The 20427-nt window shown below is 34.7% G+C and overlaps 1 protein-coding gene across 1 annotated transcript in view; it reads left to right on the plus strand.

Moving 5' to 3' along the window:
* Positions 1 to 20427, plus strand: part of LOC129971487 (gamma-aminobutyric acid type B receptor subunit 1-like) — a 74533-nt gene that overhangs the window by 34254 nt on the left and 19852 nt on the right. Inside the window, exons 9-12 of the mRNA XM_056085305.1 lie at positions 498 to 575; positions 1381 to 1531; positions 12419 to 12551; positions 15788 to 15895. Of these exons, the coding sequence (XP_055941280.1) occupies positions 498 to 575; positions 1381 to 1531; positions 12419 to 12551; positions 15788 to 15895 (470 nt within the window). The remainder of the gene's footprint in view (positions 1 to 497; positions 576 to 1380; positions 1532 to 12418; positions 12552 to 15787; positions 15896 to 20427) is intronic.

The following is a 20427-nucleotide window of genomic DNA, read 5'->3' on the forward strand; positions in this document are numbered from 1 at the left end:
TTCATTTATTAAAAATAATTTTTATCTAACCAAAAATCTAACAATAATTTTTATTAATTACTTAATAGACTATTAGGATCATTTAAGTTATATTGAAATCCCTGAACCACCACATTATTGAATGCAATTCTCCAATTTTGAAGTTTATGTGTGGATGATCTATTTAAGAAAATAAAAACTTTCCCACCTTTTGGGGGGCCGTCTTTACATTAGCTCATACAAATCAAGCTTTGAAGGCCTACATTTTTTTAAAGTTAAACTTAATTTTTCTTCGGATAAAAAAAGTTAAATATGGAAAAAAATAGCACAAATTAAATCAAAATTTCCGGATTTTTGAAATTGAAAAGTTTTAGCCCATTAAAAATTTACGAATACCCCGCCCCGTTGGCTAAACCGATAAAAAGAAATATCGATACGTTTTGTGGTTCATTCTTTTGTCATTTGTCATCAATTCTTGATTTATTTTGCAGTAAATGATTCCTCTGTCTTTTATGCAGATGGCAATTATACCCTGCTTGGCTACTATGACACGCAAACAGATAACCTAACGTGGCTGAAGAAAGAAAAATGGACAGGTAAATATTTCCAACTTAAATAAATTCACTTAAAGTTAATCGAATCTTGAAATTTACGTGTGCATGCTTACAATAATTTATAATTAATTGCTTAATGACTCTTTTCCTAACTTATCTGAGAGAAGCAGTTCTATTTATTGTTCGACAGGAATTTCTTTTCAAAATATTATTTTAAAAAATAATCATTCCATATTAAGCTTACTGCAATGTGGAGATAATGCATATGCCAATAGGTGACGACCTGGCGTTATCTTTGAATCAAACATATGGACGGCACTATCTGTTAAGCAGTACACGGAATCGGTACTGTTTGAACAGGTTTTGGAGTAATGGTTGCGGGAGAAACACGAATTCTCATTTGAGCAGCAAAAAATTTAGTCAGTTATTTTAAGATAAAAGGGACTTTTCGGAGAGGGAGAAAGTAGGCAAACCTCCGAAAAGTGCAGAGATCACTCCGTCTGGGAGGGATAGTAAAAGAGTGAAACAAGCAAGGCATCCTACAACGACGAGTTTTTTAGGCAAACATAGAAGCCTAGATGAAAGTAAAACGGACTTCACACCTAACGTTACGACTAATATTACATCTGGATCTGCGAAACTATCATTAATGAAGCAGACATGAATGTAATAAACCTGATAAGATTAATTTTATTATGTAATAGTGGTAATTGTATAATAGTAAGACTTTGAACATTGTTTGAACCACATCGGAGTGGCTTGTTAATAATATTCAAGAACTTATTATATTTAATTATTTTTTAATCTTTCCCTGTAAATGAGCTTTTTTTTTTCTTTTTTTTTGTAGACGGCAAGCCTCCTCCGGACCGCACGATCATCAAGAAAGTGCTGCGCACCGTTACTCTGAGTCTCTTTATTGGCATGACCGCAGTGTCCGGACTCGGCATCCTCTGGGCACTAGGGCTGCTCATCTTCAACACCATATTTAGACATTCAAGGTCAGTCTGTCCTCTTCATCTATACTTATAATAAAGCTCAATGTGTGTGTGTGTGTTGGCGCTCTACAGGCCAGGTCATTTGACATACAGCTACCAAATTTGGTACATGTATACCTTAGAGGTCGGGAATGTGCACCTGGGGGTCCCTTTTTTTGAATTTTAAATTAAATTTTTAATTATTAATTAAAAACTAATTTTCCCGCCAAAAAAATTTTCCATTTTCCCCACCGCCAAATGAGTAAGACTTCAGCTTTCTTTTCTCCCAACAGTAATGAGGCTAGGGTTAACATTTTTCGGCGGATTATTTCAAACGATTCTGTTTATTTTCTTAATGTTTTATGCATTTAAAATTAAACATTGTTAATTAATCCATGTTTCAGATTTATTCTGAAGTACTTTTGAATTAAAATAACACACAATAAAGGAAATTAAAAATGTATAATCTGCATAGCGTTACCCCAACTGGCGTAGAAAAATTCACGCATTTACGTTACCCAACTGGCGATGAAAATTCATGCATGCGCATTGTTCTGATTGTTGTCAGGACAACCACTATCAACGGATGATTTAAATTATTTTTAGGTTAGTTGCATGCTTTTGTAAGTAAATCGTATTTATGTTAGTTATATATTTTTTGTATATGCTTATAGTTTTAAGTACATCGTTTTTTAAGTAGTTTTTTTTAACCTGTTTTCAGTGATTTAAATTATTTTTAGGTTAGTTGCATGCTTTTGTAATTAAATTGTATTTATGTTAGTTATATATCTTTTTGTATATGCTTATAGTTTTAACTACATCGTTTAATTACATCGACCGATTATTTTAAACGATTCATTTTATTTTCTTAGTGTTTGATGCATTTAAAATGAAACATTGTTAATTAATCGATGTGTTCATGATGAATCTGAGAAAATTTTGTTGACAAATTCTTGAGATATTACATAAATTAAGAAAGATATTCTTTAGTGCCCATAAAGTTTAAACGCTCAGTGACTCTGTTATCAGTAATTATATTATTAAAAAAATGCTTTGTTTCAGTAAAAAATATTATTATATTAATTGCAAATTAATCATTTACGCTTTAATTTAAAACATAAATTCTACGAGAGGTAACAGAAAATTAGAGATACATATTACGTTATGACTGAAGGCATTTATAATATTATGAGTGAATTATATGACTATCAAAATTTGAAGTTTTAAAATATTTTGATGAAGAATCTATTAAAGTTGGAATTGCGTAAAATATTTAATAGTACAGGAGTTTAACCCCCTGCGTGGCGCAATTTTAAAAATCGCCAACAACGGTCTTGCGAAATGTTCAAAAGCAAAGGAGAAGGTATTCAATTATAGTACATAATAAAGATTGTCATACTGCGTTACCGCAACTGGGCGAAGAAGGGGGTTAAACTCCGGTTCAACCTATTTAATTATTAAAATTTAAATGAACATTAAGATTGGCGAACCGGCTGGTCGCCAAAGGCGGCTAGTTTACTAATAAAGCGAAAATATGTCTCGCCTTGATTATCTTATCATTATTAATAATTAAAATTTCTTTTAGTTTGGTATACTGAGTATTCATTTTATTGTTGTATATATATACTATACTGTTAGAATTAATTGGGGCAAATGTGCTTTTCTTGTCTGAGTTGGTATGTGGTTAACAGTGAGGCTCCGAACCACCTCAAGTCAGTTATATCTGCCTAAAGATAGTGTGACGGATTGACTTTGACTATAATTGGTCTTAGTGTGTTATTAGTTCGTCTGACTGGCTGATCGTTACAGATCAAATTAAAAAGCTTCTAAAAGTAAAAACACGTTTCATTTCTCATTTAGAATAAAGTGTTACGGAAACGCCTACAGCAGAGTGCGGCTCAAGCCAATAAAACCACATAACAGCCGTTGCCAAGAACATAATACAAATTGAACATTGCATTGGTTGCCAGATACAATGTCACACATTTAAAGGATAATAATAAAAAAACACAGAGACAACACAGAGAAAACAAAAACACACGAGAATAGAACTAATAAAATAAATACAATTATAATTAAAATTAAAATTACAAATACATCCAACATACTCCCACCCTGTCAAGAATGACTTATTCTTGACACAATCGCAAAGGTGCCAGTTTTACAATAGGTCTTCTAAAATAATCATTAACAGTCCTCACTGTTACCACTCTACCGTTACCATATTTGCCAGGATGAATCTCAGAAATACGACCCAATGGCCAAACACCAGGAGGCATGTAGTCCTCCTTGACTAATACAAGATCACCTATAAACACATTTGGAACTCTTTCCTTCCATTTATATCTCTGTTGTAAAGAATGTAAATATTCCTTATAATATCTCTTCCAAAAACCTTGCTTCATTTGTTGTAACAATTCCAATCATTTCAAAATAGTGGGCTCAACATTATTTATTGAACTATTTTCGGGAATACTAGCAATGACATCTCCAGTCAAGAAATGGGACGGGGTCGAGGCATCTGAAGGAGATACATCAGCATGATTCATTTTACACAAAGGCCGAGAATTTAAAACAGCCTCAATTGGAGTCAAGAGAGTCATTAACTCTTCAAATGTTAACTTGGTTTCTCCAATTATTAATTTCAGGTGAAATTTTATAGATTTCATTCCAGATTCCCACAAACCACCGAAGTGGGGAGAAGCAGGGGGAATCATTTTCCATTCGATTGCGGTTTGAGCCAAATAATTTACAATAATTTCATTACTGTTAAGTGAAACCAAAATATTATGCCACTCAGATAGCTTTCTTTTAGCACCCACAAGATGTGTGCCATTATCCGAGAATAAATATTTAGGCGTACATCGCCTGGATACAAATCGCCTAAGAGCTGCAATAAAGGAATCAGCCGTTAAATCACTAACTGCCTCAATATGATAATCTTTGGTTGCTAGACATACAAACAGAGCGATATAACCCTTTGCGATCCTCAGGCAACGACCTTTGTAACATTTTAAAATGACAAGCCCGGCATAATCAATGCATGTGCTAAGAAATGGTCTTTCAAGCGTTACTCTTTGTTTTGGCAGACTTCCCATTAGTTGACTATTTGATGACAATTTATATCTGTGGCAGACAATACATTTATGTATAAAAGAATGAATAAGTTTCTTACCCTTTACAATCCAATAGTTTTGTTTTAAAAGATTAGCCAGTAAACTAGAACCGACATGCACATACGTTATACGATATTGCTTAACAAGTAAAAAAGCAAATTTATGCTCGCCTGGAATTATCATAGGATGCTTAACATTAAAAGCCAAATCAGAATTTTGTAATCGACCTCCCACCCGTAAAATACCATCATTATCAAAAAAGGGAGAGAGTGAACTCAAAACACTTTTAGGGTTTAAAGTTAAATCGTTCCTAATCAATTTCAAATCATTCTGAAACATGCAACTTGAATCCACTTAATAATTAATTTCATAGCTGCCTGCCTTTCATTTGTTGATGGAGGAACAAAGGATGAATTTGGCAACATATTTTCATCAACTGCAGACATCCGTTTTTTTTTGCACCTAGAAATAAATCTTAAATAAAAAGAGATTGCATTTACTATTTTAGATAAGTCAACCATCTAACTCTCCGACCCGCCCTAAGGCACACGGATTTAAACCATAAAACTGAATGACCGGACCGCCGCAACAGCAATTGGCGGGAACTGTGGTTGAGTCCTAAGGGCCGTCACCGGCCACGGTACAACCCTCCCCGAAGGAAGTACGTCCCGTCATCGATGGGAGGAGCCAGATCCCCCACCTATTAGTGTACCCTCCAGGGTGGCGAGATCCAACCACCATGCCGGAAGCATCTCATCCTCATTCCGAGGTGCCCCCCCGAGGGTCACTATTTTAGATAAAGAAAAACAGGTTTGAAATAAATTGTCCACAGTGTCATTAGTTAACTGAACTGTAGTACAAAATATAGATTTTGTCCTTGTTCAGCAAAGACAGTTGCATCATTATCAGTCTCATTACTGATAGAAGATTGTAGAGGCCAATTTAACTTGAATCCCCTTAATAATTTAACTTCAAGAATGATGGTCCATGCCACCAAAGAGATGAGTTCTGGAGAAGTTTAGGATCAATACCTCTAGAAGGGATGTCAGGATTTATTACACTGGATTGTTCTAGGAATGTTCTTACAAGTGATGTAACTATTTGATTTTTACGATCGTACCGGGACAATAATTTATTCCATGCCTCAACATATGTTGTTTCCGAAATCGGAATATGCTTAATGATATTAGCTGGCTCGTCATGTAAAAGTCCTATCAAATATTGAAATTTCTAAATATTGGCCAACGAATGATTATTATGCACCGTTGCAAGATTAAAATTGAGCCAATCGGTATATTTACAGTTGAAAATAGGAATGTTTAAACGTGGCAGTTTAAAGTTCGCCCCACCTGGCGTGGGATTAACAGTCGGAGCAACTCTGTTCAAGGCCTTGTAACATTCCCCGTTTCCCAGTTCTGATAAGACATTGTGTTGTACTGATTCATTGTGTCGTCGCTGTTACTTAGTAAACTCCTCGAGATAGCCAGATGGTGGATCTTTTCACCTGGGTGGTCTCGCATCTGTTCATTAGCTACTACAATGAAAGACCACATATGGAATTCCTCGTCCCAGAGGTATTGACAATACCTTCAAAGAGAAAGGGGTGCCCGAACATCTGGATGATAGATGTTTCTCTTTGTGAAAGAACCTTCCCACGACCCACTGGCGCCGCTGGGAGAGCATATGGCTGAATCCCGATTGGCCGAAGGAGAGCTCAAATGACCAATGTAAATTAAGAGGCGGAGATTGTCGCCGAAATAAAGTGCGGAGATAATTTTTTAGAGAGGAGAGAAGAAACGAATTGCAGGAACTGTTGGACTACGCCCACGAATTCGGAGTCTGAGAAACTACCCCTGGAATGGTCTTGGTGACGAGATAAAGAACTGAGTTTCAAGAAAAACCTCTGATTTTGACTGTTGTATCTCCTACTACAGGTGTAAATATCTATTTATTTAACCCAGATTAGAAAAAGTTGTTTTTTGTATATATAAGGCTGTAAAATAAAGAATTGTCTGGAAATTCTGCTTCGTTATTTGATCAGTCCAGATCAGGACATTACAGCCTCAATGGCAGATTGATATATCACTTTCGTTTCGAAAAATGTTGCTTCGAATTCGGCAATTTCCGAATCTTGTTCGGGTAAAGCTGCATCGTATTCATTAAATATTTTATATGTTTCCTCAACTTCCTCCAAACGCGCCTTTAATTCAGTAAGGCTTAATGGAGCATTAAAGCCATTTTGTAAATGGGTTAAAGCTGCTTTAGCTCATCCTCTGAACTTTTAAATGTCTTCTTCGCTCAATATACTCATTACAAAACTGAGTTATAAACAAACTAAATATCAACAAGTTTTCACTACATAAATTCCAGAAGAGCTTGAAATATGAGGCGTGTTTACTTATCTGTCAGAACAGCATCCATACTTGCAACATGACAGTTAAAGGCAGTTTCCACTGAACTGTCCTCACCTGGGGAACCAAATGATAGTTACAGATCAAATTAAAAAGCTTCTAAAAGTACAAACACGTTTAATTTCACATTTAGAATAAAGTGTTACAGAAACGCCTGCAGCAGAGTGCGGCTCAAGCCAATAAAACCACATAACAGTCGTAGCCAAGAACATAATACAAATTGAACATTGCATTGGTTGCCAGATACAATGTCACACATTTAAAGGATAATAATAAAAAAAACATAGAGACAACACAGAGAAAACAAAAACACACGAGAATAGAACTAATAAAATAAATAGAATTATAATTAAAATTAAAATTACAAATACATCCAATACCGACTTTAGTGTATCAGTAGTTCATTTGTGAGTCTTTCAACGTGGCAAATGGCGGTTATAATATATGTGTAATACGTTTTACTTTTGCTTGTCCAAAGATGGTTATTACTCCAAGGAAGCTTCTAAAATAATCGCTCTTAATGAATGACAGATAGGACTACCAAGCAGTTGGTGTGGAAAAATCAAGTGTTTCGCGAATTTTAAAAACATTTCAAGATTTAGGTCATTGTCTCCAAAAAGAAAAGGAAAATGTGGGTGCAAACGGAAAAATATTCAAAGAACTAATAAATTCTAATAAGAAATAGAAAATAACCCAAGAAAGACAAGCACAAATCTTCTTAGGGATTTACTGGATTATGGTATTGAAGCGAGGGCGTCAACTATACGGAAATAACTTCTGAAAGTGTGCCGTAAGGTAACAAGACCGAGTAAAAACAATTTCTTATTCAGAAAATGCTGAAAACACTTTTAGCGTCGGTCAAAGACACTGTTCATGGACTGTCAACGACTGTAAGAAGGGGATTTTCAGTGATGAAACACATTTACTTGTTCAGGGATATGAATCAAGTGCAGCTGGACGAAGTGAAACTCTGCGAACAGATCCTATCCAACAGACTGTAAAACACCCTTCTAAACAGATGTTTTGGGTTTTTTTCACAACAAATAGCACTGGAAGCTGCATTCCTCTTAAAGGCATGATGAATTCTATCAAATATATAGAAATATTACGCCAAACTGTTGGAGTCAATGCCAAGACGTGTTGAAGAAGTCATTTCTGTTAAGGAAGACACATTTCGTACAAATATAGAGATTTATCAGACTATTTATGTAATGATTAAAAGCTAAGGTTTTAGAAAAAAATCTTTTTTTTCGCATTTATCTCAATTATTCAAACAGTATATATATATATATATATATACAGGGTGTTGCCGAATTCGACCGACAAATTCAGAAGGGTGATAGGAGGCATGAAGAGGATAAAGAATCATCCTACAACATGGGGTCCCAAACGTCGTTTAGGGGGTGGAAATCTCAAAAATGTAGGGAGTCGGCGAACTTTTGGAAACAGTAAAAAATTAATAAAAAAATAATAAAAGATATTTATTAAGACAGGGGGTCTTAATTACTGAAAACGAGAAACGTAGTTTAGAACCCTTATCTGCAAAAATATTAAAACTCTTTAAGAGAAATAAAAGCTTGAAAATATAAGGAATTTTATACTCTTTAATTTGATATAAGTCTGTAGTGTGAAAACTGAGGAGGTTTTAAGATATTCAAGAAAAACTAAATTGTTTGCCGGGAAACGTCGCTGCAACATCGGCACCAATGTTTACAGAAGGTATTGCAAAATTCTATTGAAAAATTTTGAGGAGTAATAGTATGCATCAAGGCGATAAGAATTTTCAAAGAAATATAAACTCGCAAACGACGGTGAAAATTTATTTGCTGGAATACAGATACGCATACATTTACAGCACATACATTTTAACATTAGAAAGGAGACGATGGGAAGCTTTTATAAAAATTGCTCAATGATGCGTCTGCGAAGGTCATTACACAACCGACGTCGACGTTTAAAGGACTATGGACGCGCTCAAATATACCAGGTGTGCTTGCGATTTACCCAGAAGCGACGACGATCCGTGCTATGAGATCTTTCAATGTATCCAAAGGTGTCTGATAAACAAGATATTTCATATGTCCCCAGAAGAAGAAATCCAAAGGATAAAGGTCCGTGGAGGAACGTGGAGGCCAATCAACAGGTCCGCCACGTCCAATCCACGTCTCAGGATATGTATCATCTATGCAGTTACGCACATAATTTAAAAAATGCGCTGTTGCACCATCATGCATTAACCACATGTTCTGGCGTACAATGGCAGCAGTAAATCCGGAAGGACGTGCTGTAAGAAAACAAGGTACTTTGCGCCATTGAGGCTTTTGGGCCCTGCATTTGGCCTCGTTATTTTGAAGGATCCTGTCTCCCGCAACTGTCTATTAATATTTGCAAAGGTGCTGTGGTGAGGACAACGCCTACTTGGATATTGCTATTAGTATAATCTGTGTGCTAGTCGTCCATTACCGTCCGCTCGGTCATAAATTAAATGCATATCCGCATATTCGTCATTCGTGAATTCAGACATGTTTGCGAATGAAACTTCTCGACTATCAATTCTGCACTCCTCTTTAATGAATACAAGCTGCTTTTATATTCCTCGAACCATCAATTCTGCAATGCTCGCTGCTTTTATATTCCTCGAATGCATGGAAAATTTAGATACGAGAAAGCTTCTTCTTCTCGACTGCCTTGTTCCAAATCCTTGCATTTACCTTTCGAATTTGGCAACACCTTCTGTAAACATCGGTACCGATGTTGCAGCGATGTTTCCTGGCAAACATTCTAGTTTTTCTTGAATATCTTAAAACCTCCTCAGTTTTCACACTACAGACTTATATCAAATTAAAGAGTATAAAATTCCTTATATTTTCAAGCTTTTATTTCTCTTAAAGTTTTAATATTTTTGAAGATAAGGGTTCTAAACTACGTTTTTGTTTTCAATAATTTAGGACCCCCTGGTTCACCAAATAGGCATGTTACTTACATGAAAAATAGCCTTTAAGAATGTGCTTTCACTTAAAAAAAATTCATAGTTGAAATATCTTTTGTTATTTTTTTATTAATTTTTTACAGTTTCCAAAATTTTGCCGACACCTTATATTTTTGCGATTTTTACCCCCTAAACGTCGTTTGGGACCTCATGTTGTATGGCGATTCTTTATCCTCTTGATGCCTCCTATCACCCTTCTGAATTTGTCGGTTGAATTCGGCAACACTCTGTATATATATATATATATATATATACAACAAAAACAAAAAAGATACATCGGAAACTACTTGTTTCTATTCCACAATTACTGACAATTAGGATCAACTGTTAAAACAAAGTTCTAGAATTATTTGCAAAGAACACTCAATATAGTTTCTCCTCAAACTTTTTATGGGGTATTTGTGATTTATTTTGACCTGTCTTTTAAAATAACGTTGCATCTAAAGTGTTGTATTATCCCACTCTGATAGGTGTTAAATAATTGCATTGTGTACTCGTCGCCTCTGACTAAACAGTTTGCTCCTGAGTATTTCGATGAGTAACTGATTGCATTTCGATTCCAACTAAATTTCCTGCACTTATTTTGATATCCAAGATCTTATTATCAAAGCATTTTGGGTTCAAAATTATATGCATCTAAAAGCATAACCATAGCAATCCAGCACTTTTTCTGTTTATTGCGTTCTTAAATGTCTCTAAAGATACTGTTACACGCGGGGGTGCTCCCTGATCAATTATCAATGTCGGTTTTTCGCACAGATTTTAGAAGTTGTTGCCTGAAAAATCCGATGTACATCCTAATGTTAAGAAGACAACGAATGTGCGACATTGCAGCCTTATCCCAAAAGCAATGCTCTTATCACTTTTCTTTTGCATAAAAAAAATATAAGGAAATAAATGAAAAAGTGAAACAAAATGATTAAGCAATGATCCTTATTACACACATTATTATTCTCCTATTGGGAAAGTTGTTACATTCTATACATTAGTAGAAAGCAACCAATTCCTTTAATGACACTCCCATTGCACCCAGAGTGAGGATGTTCTACAAATGGGCTTCATTTCTATTGATTGTATCTATAAAGAGTTTTTGAAAAAAGGAAGAGAAGTGTTTATTTTCATGCTCAATCCATGAGACTCTGCTGATTGAGAGGGTGTAGTGAGAATAATTCATCAGGGTCTATGCTAGCCTCTCAGATTCTTGTGTTTAAGAAGAAAATATTTTGAGGATATTTCGAAACAGCTAGAAATTCTGTTTCCTGTGATTCTTCTGTATATTAAACACAGCTTACTTTAGCAACATTAATTCTGTTTTCTTCGGCCAACCGATAGAAAAATTAATTTATACGCTCTCTTCAGAAAAAGAAATCTTTTATGTTTAGTAAATAGATTCTTTTATAAAGAATCAAAACCTTAACAGAATTTTAAGTTCCATGTACAGAGACGGAGGACATAGAAGGAGACATTTTGAGCTGGAAATATCTACAAAATATAAGAGCAATAATCAACACTAAAACCAGTTAGTGTTTACATGCATATTGATATCTCAAAAACATTAAACATCTAATTTGCCGTGATTAAGATACAAATTGTTTATTAAGATAGAGCGCAACTATTTTCGTTTATTTAAGAGTTAACGAATTTTCATTCAAATGTGTGTTCATAATCGTTAATGTTAATCGTGAGATTGCCACAAAAAGTCATCACATCATTTGAAGTTGAACTTACATAATGATATTTTAATTCTTGATTAAAAGAAGCAGTCTTTTAAGTTGCTTCTTTCATAAAGAATCTTGTAAAAAATATTATTTATAAGAAAATTATTTCAGGAAGTCTAATTCTAAATCAAATGCTCATACCTGTAAAGAACACCGGAAACAACATTGAAACAACAACGGATTGATGGATTATTTTATCAAGTGACTAGAAACTATTCACTTTCTCGATCAGAAAACTTCAAATATTGTTGAGGATCTCGCTCAAAGCTGGATGTCGCGTCCAAAATATTCAGTTCCCAATGTGATAATTCTAAATCAAATGCACGGGGTCAACACACAATCAGCGCAGAGCTACACACTCGCTTTTATTACTAGTACAGAAAGAGACTGTCGCATTGAAGGCCACGAGCCATGAATCGCACTTTAGGGAAAATATAAGTGATTCTAAAGTAAAGCTGAAAATAATAAACTCTTGTAATTTCTTTAAAAAAATCTTTAAATATTTTTCACAGGATGGTAATAATTTGTATAATTGTAACTTGTACTATCTGTCGCTATGTAATATTATATTTATTTTGTAATATTTTCTAACAGTGTGCAAAAAAAAATCGCAACGTGTCAACTTTATTTGGTTTATCGGTTATATTAAGATAGAGGTGAACCGTGCTTCTTTGCAGGTATATTGCACTGTCTCATCCCATGTGTAACAATATCATGTTGGTAGGGATCATCTGTTGTCTCCTGTGTGCCTGTCTTCTCGGCTTGGACGGACAGTTTGTTGGAGAGGCCAGCTTCAACCACCTGTGCCAGGTGAGAAGTTCCTTCTTACTCACTTCGAATCAACTCAGCAATAATACGTGCGTGTTTTTTATGAAGTATCAAATGTAATTGATCTGTCAGTGCTACGCGTTCAGGTCTCAGTGTGTACTGATTAATTACTAAAATGTCTTTACTTATTTCTTACCCCTTTATTATGTGAGAACCGAGATTTTCCAAATAACAAAGATTTCTCGACAGGCAGTTTTGTGGCACAGTGCAAAGACAAAACAGCCGCTTTTATTTCATTTGCAAGTTAAGCGAGGGGAAGCGATTGAGTACTCCAGGCACCATTCACTCCTTTTAAGTGATTGAATATCTTTTGTGAGATGACAAGGTGGATGGAGTACCCGCCCGAGATGAGCTGCCTCCACACTTTGCTGATGTTAACTAGGGCATGGCGAGACTGACTTTCACCCCTTGGTGAAGACTGTTGAAGTTGAGCGGCGGCCAATCAGAGATGACTAGAAAGAGACGAGTGGGGTTAGTAGGATCTTAGCAGTTTTTGGCGACAGGCAGAGGATAACCCATTGTTCTAGGAGGGCAAATCAGGAGCTTGCTTTTTGGCTTGTGGTTATCTGTTTTCTCTTTTTGGTGGTATGGGGGGTAGGGTGAGGATGGTTGCATTGATCTGCTTTCCCATTGGCTGCTTGCATATGGAGTGAATTGTCCGGACAGAATATTATTTTCAAGATTTGATTTTGTTGTGTTTATATTTATTATTATTAATTTATTCTTTGTGACATTTCAGGTATACAAGAAAGACAGACATAGGTCGGGGGGGGATGAATTTAAATAAATATTTTTAAGTATATTAAATTAATAGAGCATGAAGGGGTCTTTTGATTTTGGGGTCAGGATTATATCGGGTTATTTTAGTGAGTTTTTCATTATCATGTGAGTCTAGTTTTTTTTTTTTATAGAAATTAGTTGCTAGTTTTTTATTAACTTCTTTTAAAGGAGGGGTATACCAGTGCCTTCCTGATGTCGGTATTTCTCAAAACCATTTTGCATTGACTATTTTTCTAATTGTGAGGTTATATTGAGCTTCAACTATTTTTTAGTTAGATTTAGCTGTGCAACCCCAGACAGGGCAAGTATATTTTAGTACTGGATGCAAGTAGGCCGTAAAAGTAAGCGTCTTTGCATCCCTATTCCTTTTTGAATTCCGAGAAATTAGGGTGAAGAATTTACGCGTTGCTCCTCCGAATTTGTTTTTAAGTTTTAGAAGGTGGAATTTAAAAGTTAATTTTCTATCAAGGGTAACTCCTAGATTTTTGCTATCCTTAAACCATAGAATTTGATGTTTATTTATTTCCACTTGTGGAAAATTTATATCTCTTGTTCCTCTGTGGAAAATAACTGCTTCCGTTTTACCTACGTTAATTTCTATTTTCCCCTTTTACGTCCATTTCGAATCCTTTTTTGGAGTTTGTAAAGTTATACCAGCTTTACACTCAGCCAGTAGGCAGCTCATGCGCAGAAAGGGCATGATTTATGTTTGCCACAATTTCATGATAGATTCAGGCATTCCATGCTTAGCTTTAAATTGCCGTTTTGGCGTCCCTGAATTTTTCTTTTTTCACTGCGTATCGTATTAAAATGATGGATATTTACACAAAAGAGGATGGTAAAATAAATAAAAAAAAGATCAGCATAACTAAATTTGGAAAACTATAAAAAAGAAATGGCAAACAAAATGAAAAAATGCACAGAAAGAACAAAGAGCAAAAAATGTCGGAATCAATCTATGATAAGCTAGCAATTATTTTACGCCAAAAGACTTGCCAAATTCTACAAACGCATGCGCAACAAGGAAAAAAAAAAAAAAAAAAAAATACAATACAGCGACATGTTACTGTCCCGTCGGGACGATTACTTGCCATCGACCGAACAGCACGTTTCAGCCTTTCTACGCATGCCCTGCCTACTGGCCGAGTGTAAACTCGGCATTACGATTTAAATAATAGCTGTAAATTGTAAATGAGTTTGTGATTTCCAACGGTTGGCACATATTCGTCTTGGACAGGTTCGGAGGAAGGACAAAACTGACTAATAATGGGAAATAAACAAATATCTTTAATTTCTAAAGAAAATTAATGAGGTGTTTTTTTTTACATCACCGATCCTGTTCACTGTTAGGAGAGCATTTGTAATAATTTCTACTAATTAAGAAGGGAGATGTGTTTGTGCGCATCTTGGTATTCTTCGCGTTACATCATTTGATCTAGAGTTAGCTACCAGTTGTGATACACACACATTTCGGAAGGTTAAAATTTTGGTTTATTGATAATTAAGCAAGAATTTGAAGTAATTTTTGAAAATATAATTGTACTAAAATGATTTTTATACAATCTTACAAATTTTCTTTTCAATGATAGAAATTTAGTTGTGCACTGCTTCTCTGAATTTTGACTACTTTCAACTTTTCAACGATTTTTCTGCAATGATTTCCTTACTTTTATTGTTAAATGTCTTTTCATTATTTCAACAAATATTTGATCGTGTGAGTTCTTTCCCACTATTTTAAGTTTAAAGGGGGAAGATTCGCAGCAATTTAAATAAAAAGAATAAGAATGTGAAATAACATTACCACAAAAGAAAACATGTGATTTGAAATCGATTATCCAGACAATTACATTTTTAATGACTTTTTGATAGTATGAGACTTGATTCCATTTGGAAGATGCCTATTTCCGATAAACAGACTCCATATAAATTTAACAAAATTAGATAGTTTAATTAAATGTCTCAATTTAACACTTAAAAAGACTTTGTTGAGGAAATCATGAACATCAGATTGTGCATAGAGAGATGTAATTGAAATTAAACACAACCAATGTTCCAAATGAATCGGATGGTTGCCAAAGGGAGATAGAAAAAATATCAAGAAAAAAGTATACAACAAATTAGATTTCAGAGTTGTTGAAAGAGAAAACATTTCCATTCATAGATATATATTTATTCGAACTGATTCTGACATTTTACGACTGTATTCTGAGAAAATGAAAAGTAAGTGAAAATCAATTTTTGTTTAGCTAATTTAGTTGACCTCAAAAGCAAAATCTTTGTGTCAAATCTGACTGAAGAGTTCTCCTTTAGACTTCCCCGGAATTGCTTTCCGCAGTTATAGAAGCTGTGGCACATCAGAAGGACATCGTCGATCTTTGCTCACATAAAATCGCATTCTAGAATGGTTAAATTGCTGTTAATTCGTCTCTCCCGTGCAGGTGAGGGCTTGGCTTCTGACGGTTGGATTCACCCTTTCCTACGGTGCAATGTTCTCAAAAATCTGGAGAGTTCATAAACTCTCGACGAAAGCGAAGACAGACCACAAGGTAAGGAAGCGTAACATTACTTAATTTCTTTACTTTACTCTGCTGTTATACGAAACAGTTTTTAAAAAATGACTCGATTTCCCTTTAAAAATTTATATTTCATTAGTTTTTATGCAATATTTTTTATACTTTCGTCCATCATTTTAATTTGATCACATTTTATGCTCTCTAAGACTTATGATAGTCAAAGTAACAGTAGATTTCATAAACACGAAAACTGTCTTCAATTTACCTAATTTTGCAGTAAAGTTGGCTATTTTATAATTTTCAAGATGAAAATGTGACAATGAAATGAGTTGAATAAATTTAGAAAATTATTGACTTTTTTTTTTTTTTTTTTTTTTTTTGTAATTTTTATGATTTTCTCATTTTTTAGCTCATCTTTCTTCTTTATAGTATTTCATTCCATCTTTCTTTGTTTCTCTCTCTCTGCGTGTGTATGTGCGTGTGTTGCTATAACTCCATTTTTCAGTTTGAATATTTGATATAATATTCAAGCTTAAATGTCAAGTCGTATGTACACCTTACCATTACAGTTTTTGAGAGAGAAAAATTTTTATTCCTTAGAAAACTTACAAATTTCTTAATAAGACATTTAAAAAAAACTTTGCAATTAAATAGTATCAATGCAATTAAATTAATATCTTGCAATTAAAGATTGACAAAAAAATTCCTAAATAATGATAACGGTCTTTTGTTTATAAAAAAGCAAAGTTGCGTTTAAAAATACTTTACGGTGGATTTTGTTTTTGCATCTTACTCTCAAGCTTAGACAAGTTTTTTATTTGTTTCTCTTCATATTTCTACTCTGCTAAATTCATTTTGTACGAGGTAAGATTGTTCCTTTATATTTTGTGAATTTTTTCTTCATTGCAAGCTGAGTCGCCCATTTGTATCAGTGCAAGACTTTAGTGATGAGTCCTTTCAATTGAATTCTGAAACTCTCGCCTTCAACACGATGCCTCAAATTACTGACATTTATTTTTTGAATGAAAAACCTGCCAAGGACCTTGTGCTAAATTTAGGTCAGAAACATTACGAGGAAATAAACGTTATTTTTTCTAATGCGAATGCTTCTTCTCAAATACCGCGCACAAACCCCATTCTGATGCAAACTTTCATAAAGCAAAATATCGACAGACACTCAAATATCATGAACATGAGATTTACCCGGCAAGGGAAACTAATTTTTACTACAAAGGATCCGGGATGCGCAAAACAACTTCTTAGCTTAGAGCAGATTAACGATACTAAGGTTACTTCAAACGTTATTTGGGAAGGAGTTACTTCTAGATTTCTGCTTATTGATATGCCCACATGTGTTCCACTCAAAGAAGTTGCAGATGAACTGCGACAGTTTAACGATATTGAAATCAGAGAGATGAGACGTTTTGTCAAACAAAATTCGACACAACAAACTTCTCCAATTCTCGTAACAATTCTGGGTACTTCTCTTCCAGATTCAGTTAAACTTTGGCTTACAATCCAGAAAATTCGACCTTTTATTGATCGGCCTAGACAGTGTTCAAAATGTTACAGTTTCCTACACCCATCTAGGATATGTTCGAAAGACCAAGTTTGCCAATTATGTGGAACAGAACACGTTGGAAATTGTCAAAACCCAGTTAAATGCATTAATTGTCAAGGTTCTCATGCAGCAACATCTAAAGCATGTCCCTTGTACGTCAAAGAACAACAAATTTTGGATCTAAAATGTCGTAACCACCTCACTACGGGGGAAGCACGACGCATATTTAATGCATCTTCTAATACAACTTATGCGACTGTTACTAGATCGAACACGGAACCCATTGACTTTGAAAAATCTTTAAACGACAAAATGGAATCCATCATCCAAAACATCAACAAAAAGATGGAACAACATTTCAACGACAAAATGGAATCCATCATCCAAAACATCAACAAAAAGATGGAGCAACATTTCAATGCTCTATTGGAAATATTTCAAAAGACGGTCGAGTCTATGGTGCAACAGTTAATTCATGTGATTGACAAAGGTGAAAAAATTAAATCTCCATCCAGGAAGAAAAAAGCTTTACTTAATGCTTCGAAAAACTTCGCTAGTTCTACTAGTCAACCCATGCAATGGGACGCTGGTGGCCCTGCTGGGACTTCGGATTAATAATCTTTTTTTTGCGCTTTGTTTCCTTTTTGCTGTTTTATGTTTCCTCTCCCACTTTACTGCTTGTTATTTGTTTCTCTTCTTTGCAAAGCGCTGCTTCAATTTTATCTTTCCCAAATGCTTGGTTTCTTTTTTTTTTTTTTTTTTTTTGTGTGTGTACGTCACCCCGGTGTTTGGTTGACCTCTTGCAGAGTTTGCAGATTGCTTTTTCCTTTTCTGTTCGTTTAATTTATTAGGATGCGTTTTGTTCAGTGGAATTGCCGTAGTATTAGGAATAAAAAAATCTGGCTTGGTATTCCTCCCTTCTCAATTTCAGATTTCTGGATTTTTCAAGAAACTTTTCTTCATGCTGAAGAAGATTTTAGTTTCTATAAAAAAAGGTTTTTTAGATCTCACAGGGAAGGCAGACTGGGAGGGGGCCTTTTAATTGGAATCCCCGATCATTTGTCGGCATACATAATCCCTTACGATGTACCTCAAAATTCGGACGTGGAAATACTCACCGTTAAAATCATTACAGCTTCTCTAAACTTTTGTATAGTAAACATTTACGCTCCTACAGGTTTTGACATTGAAATTTTCGGAAACTTTTTTAACTCACTTTCTGAACCAACGTTCATCTTTGGTGACTTTAATTTACATCACCCTTTTTGGGGCTCAACCACTTCTTCCAGACTCAGCAACAATTTTGTCGATTGGTTAACGGATTCAAATTTTGTCATTTTAAATACTTCGAACCCGACGCACATTACTCCTGCAGGTAACCAATCACTTCTGGATCTTACCCTTTGTTCCAAATCACTCTTCTGTAGCTCAGATTGTTTTGTTGCTGAATCATCTTTTGATAGCGACCATTTCCCCATAATTTCCACCTGCAAAGTTTTACACAACAAACAAAGGTTCCTCACAGAAATTAAATGGCAATCTATTCTTTTTCAATCGGAAAAAATTTTTGAAGATACAAATCTTAACCTAGACTCAGTTTCATCAAACATTTCAGAAATCATATCCAATAATACTAGAAAAATACCTTTGAATAACAAACAATACCCACCCTGGTGGGATAAAACCTGTCACAAACTTTACAACCTTAAAATCATATATCGGAAGAAAGCATTAAAATGCATATCAACTAAATTTTGGATTCTTCACAAAAAATTCGCAAGCAGATTCAAATTTTATAGTAAACAAGCAAAACAAAAATTTTGGGATAACTTATGTAATAGTGCAAGAAATCCTCGTTTATTTTATTCTATCTTAAGAAAAATGAATCAGCAACATGAAGATAATAACTCCTTCAACACCATTTCTGTTAACAATTCTTTTATCACAAACCCATTCGTGCAAAGTAATCTGTTCGCAGAATTTTATGCCAACAATTCCAGTACTCACGAGCCATTACCAATCCAGTTTACGGACAATCAGGAAAGCGAATTAAACGGAGCACTTCAAATGGAAGAATTACAATTCGCAATTAAAAAATCAAAAACAACAACCCCAGGTCCAGACAATATTCCCGCATCCTTTTTCAAAAAACTTAACAAAAATGCAAATTATTACATCCTTCAATTATTTCAACAGATTTTTAACACAGCATATGTTCCCAAAACATGGAAACATGCACTTATTATTCCCATTCCAAAACCAAATAAAGACAAGCTTCAGATAACATCATATAGGCCAATAGCTCTAACATCTGTTTTTTCCAAAATCTTTGAACGTATCTTATGTAAAAGAATTACTGATTTTCTTACAAAGAACAAAAAGCTTCATCCAAAACAATTTGGTTTTTTACCATACAAGGACAATAGGGCAGCCACTTACTCATTATATTACAGCATTTCAAAAGCAAAGAGGGAAAAAAAAACATTTCATTGGTATTAGTCTCGACATCGCGAAAGCTTATGATTCGGTTTATATTGACGGATTGATATATAAATGCTTGGAATTGGGCATCTGCGGGAAGATATGCGCTTGGTTGCATCAATTCCTTAGTCACCGTTCGTTTCAAGTGCGATGGAGACAAACACTCTCCGACACAGGAATTACAAACAAAGGATTGGCACAAGGTAGTGTCCTCTCGCCAATCTTATGGGCAATTTTTATATCGGATTTTTTTGAAACTCTTGAAAATGAAGTTGATTGTTTGATCTTTGCGGACGACATATTTATATTTTGCTCGCACCAGTCTATTGAACTTATTGCTAAGAAATTACAAAAAACAATGGAAAACGTACATCAATGGTGTACGTATTGGAAGCTTTCAGTTAATGCAGAGAAAAGTTACATAGCCGATCTTTCAAACAAAATTAATTTTACCCACCCAAATATCTCACTAGCAGGAACGAACATCCAATGGAAAAACTCAATTACATTCCTCGGAATTCCT

Source organism: Argiope bruennichi, chromosome 6 (genome assembly GCF_947563725.1).
Source record: "Argiope bruennichi chromosome 6, qqArgBrue1.1, whole genome shotgun sequence".
NCBI lineage: Eukaryota > Metazoa > Arthropoda > Arachnida > Araneae > Araneidae > Argiope > Argiope bruennichi.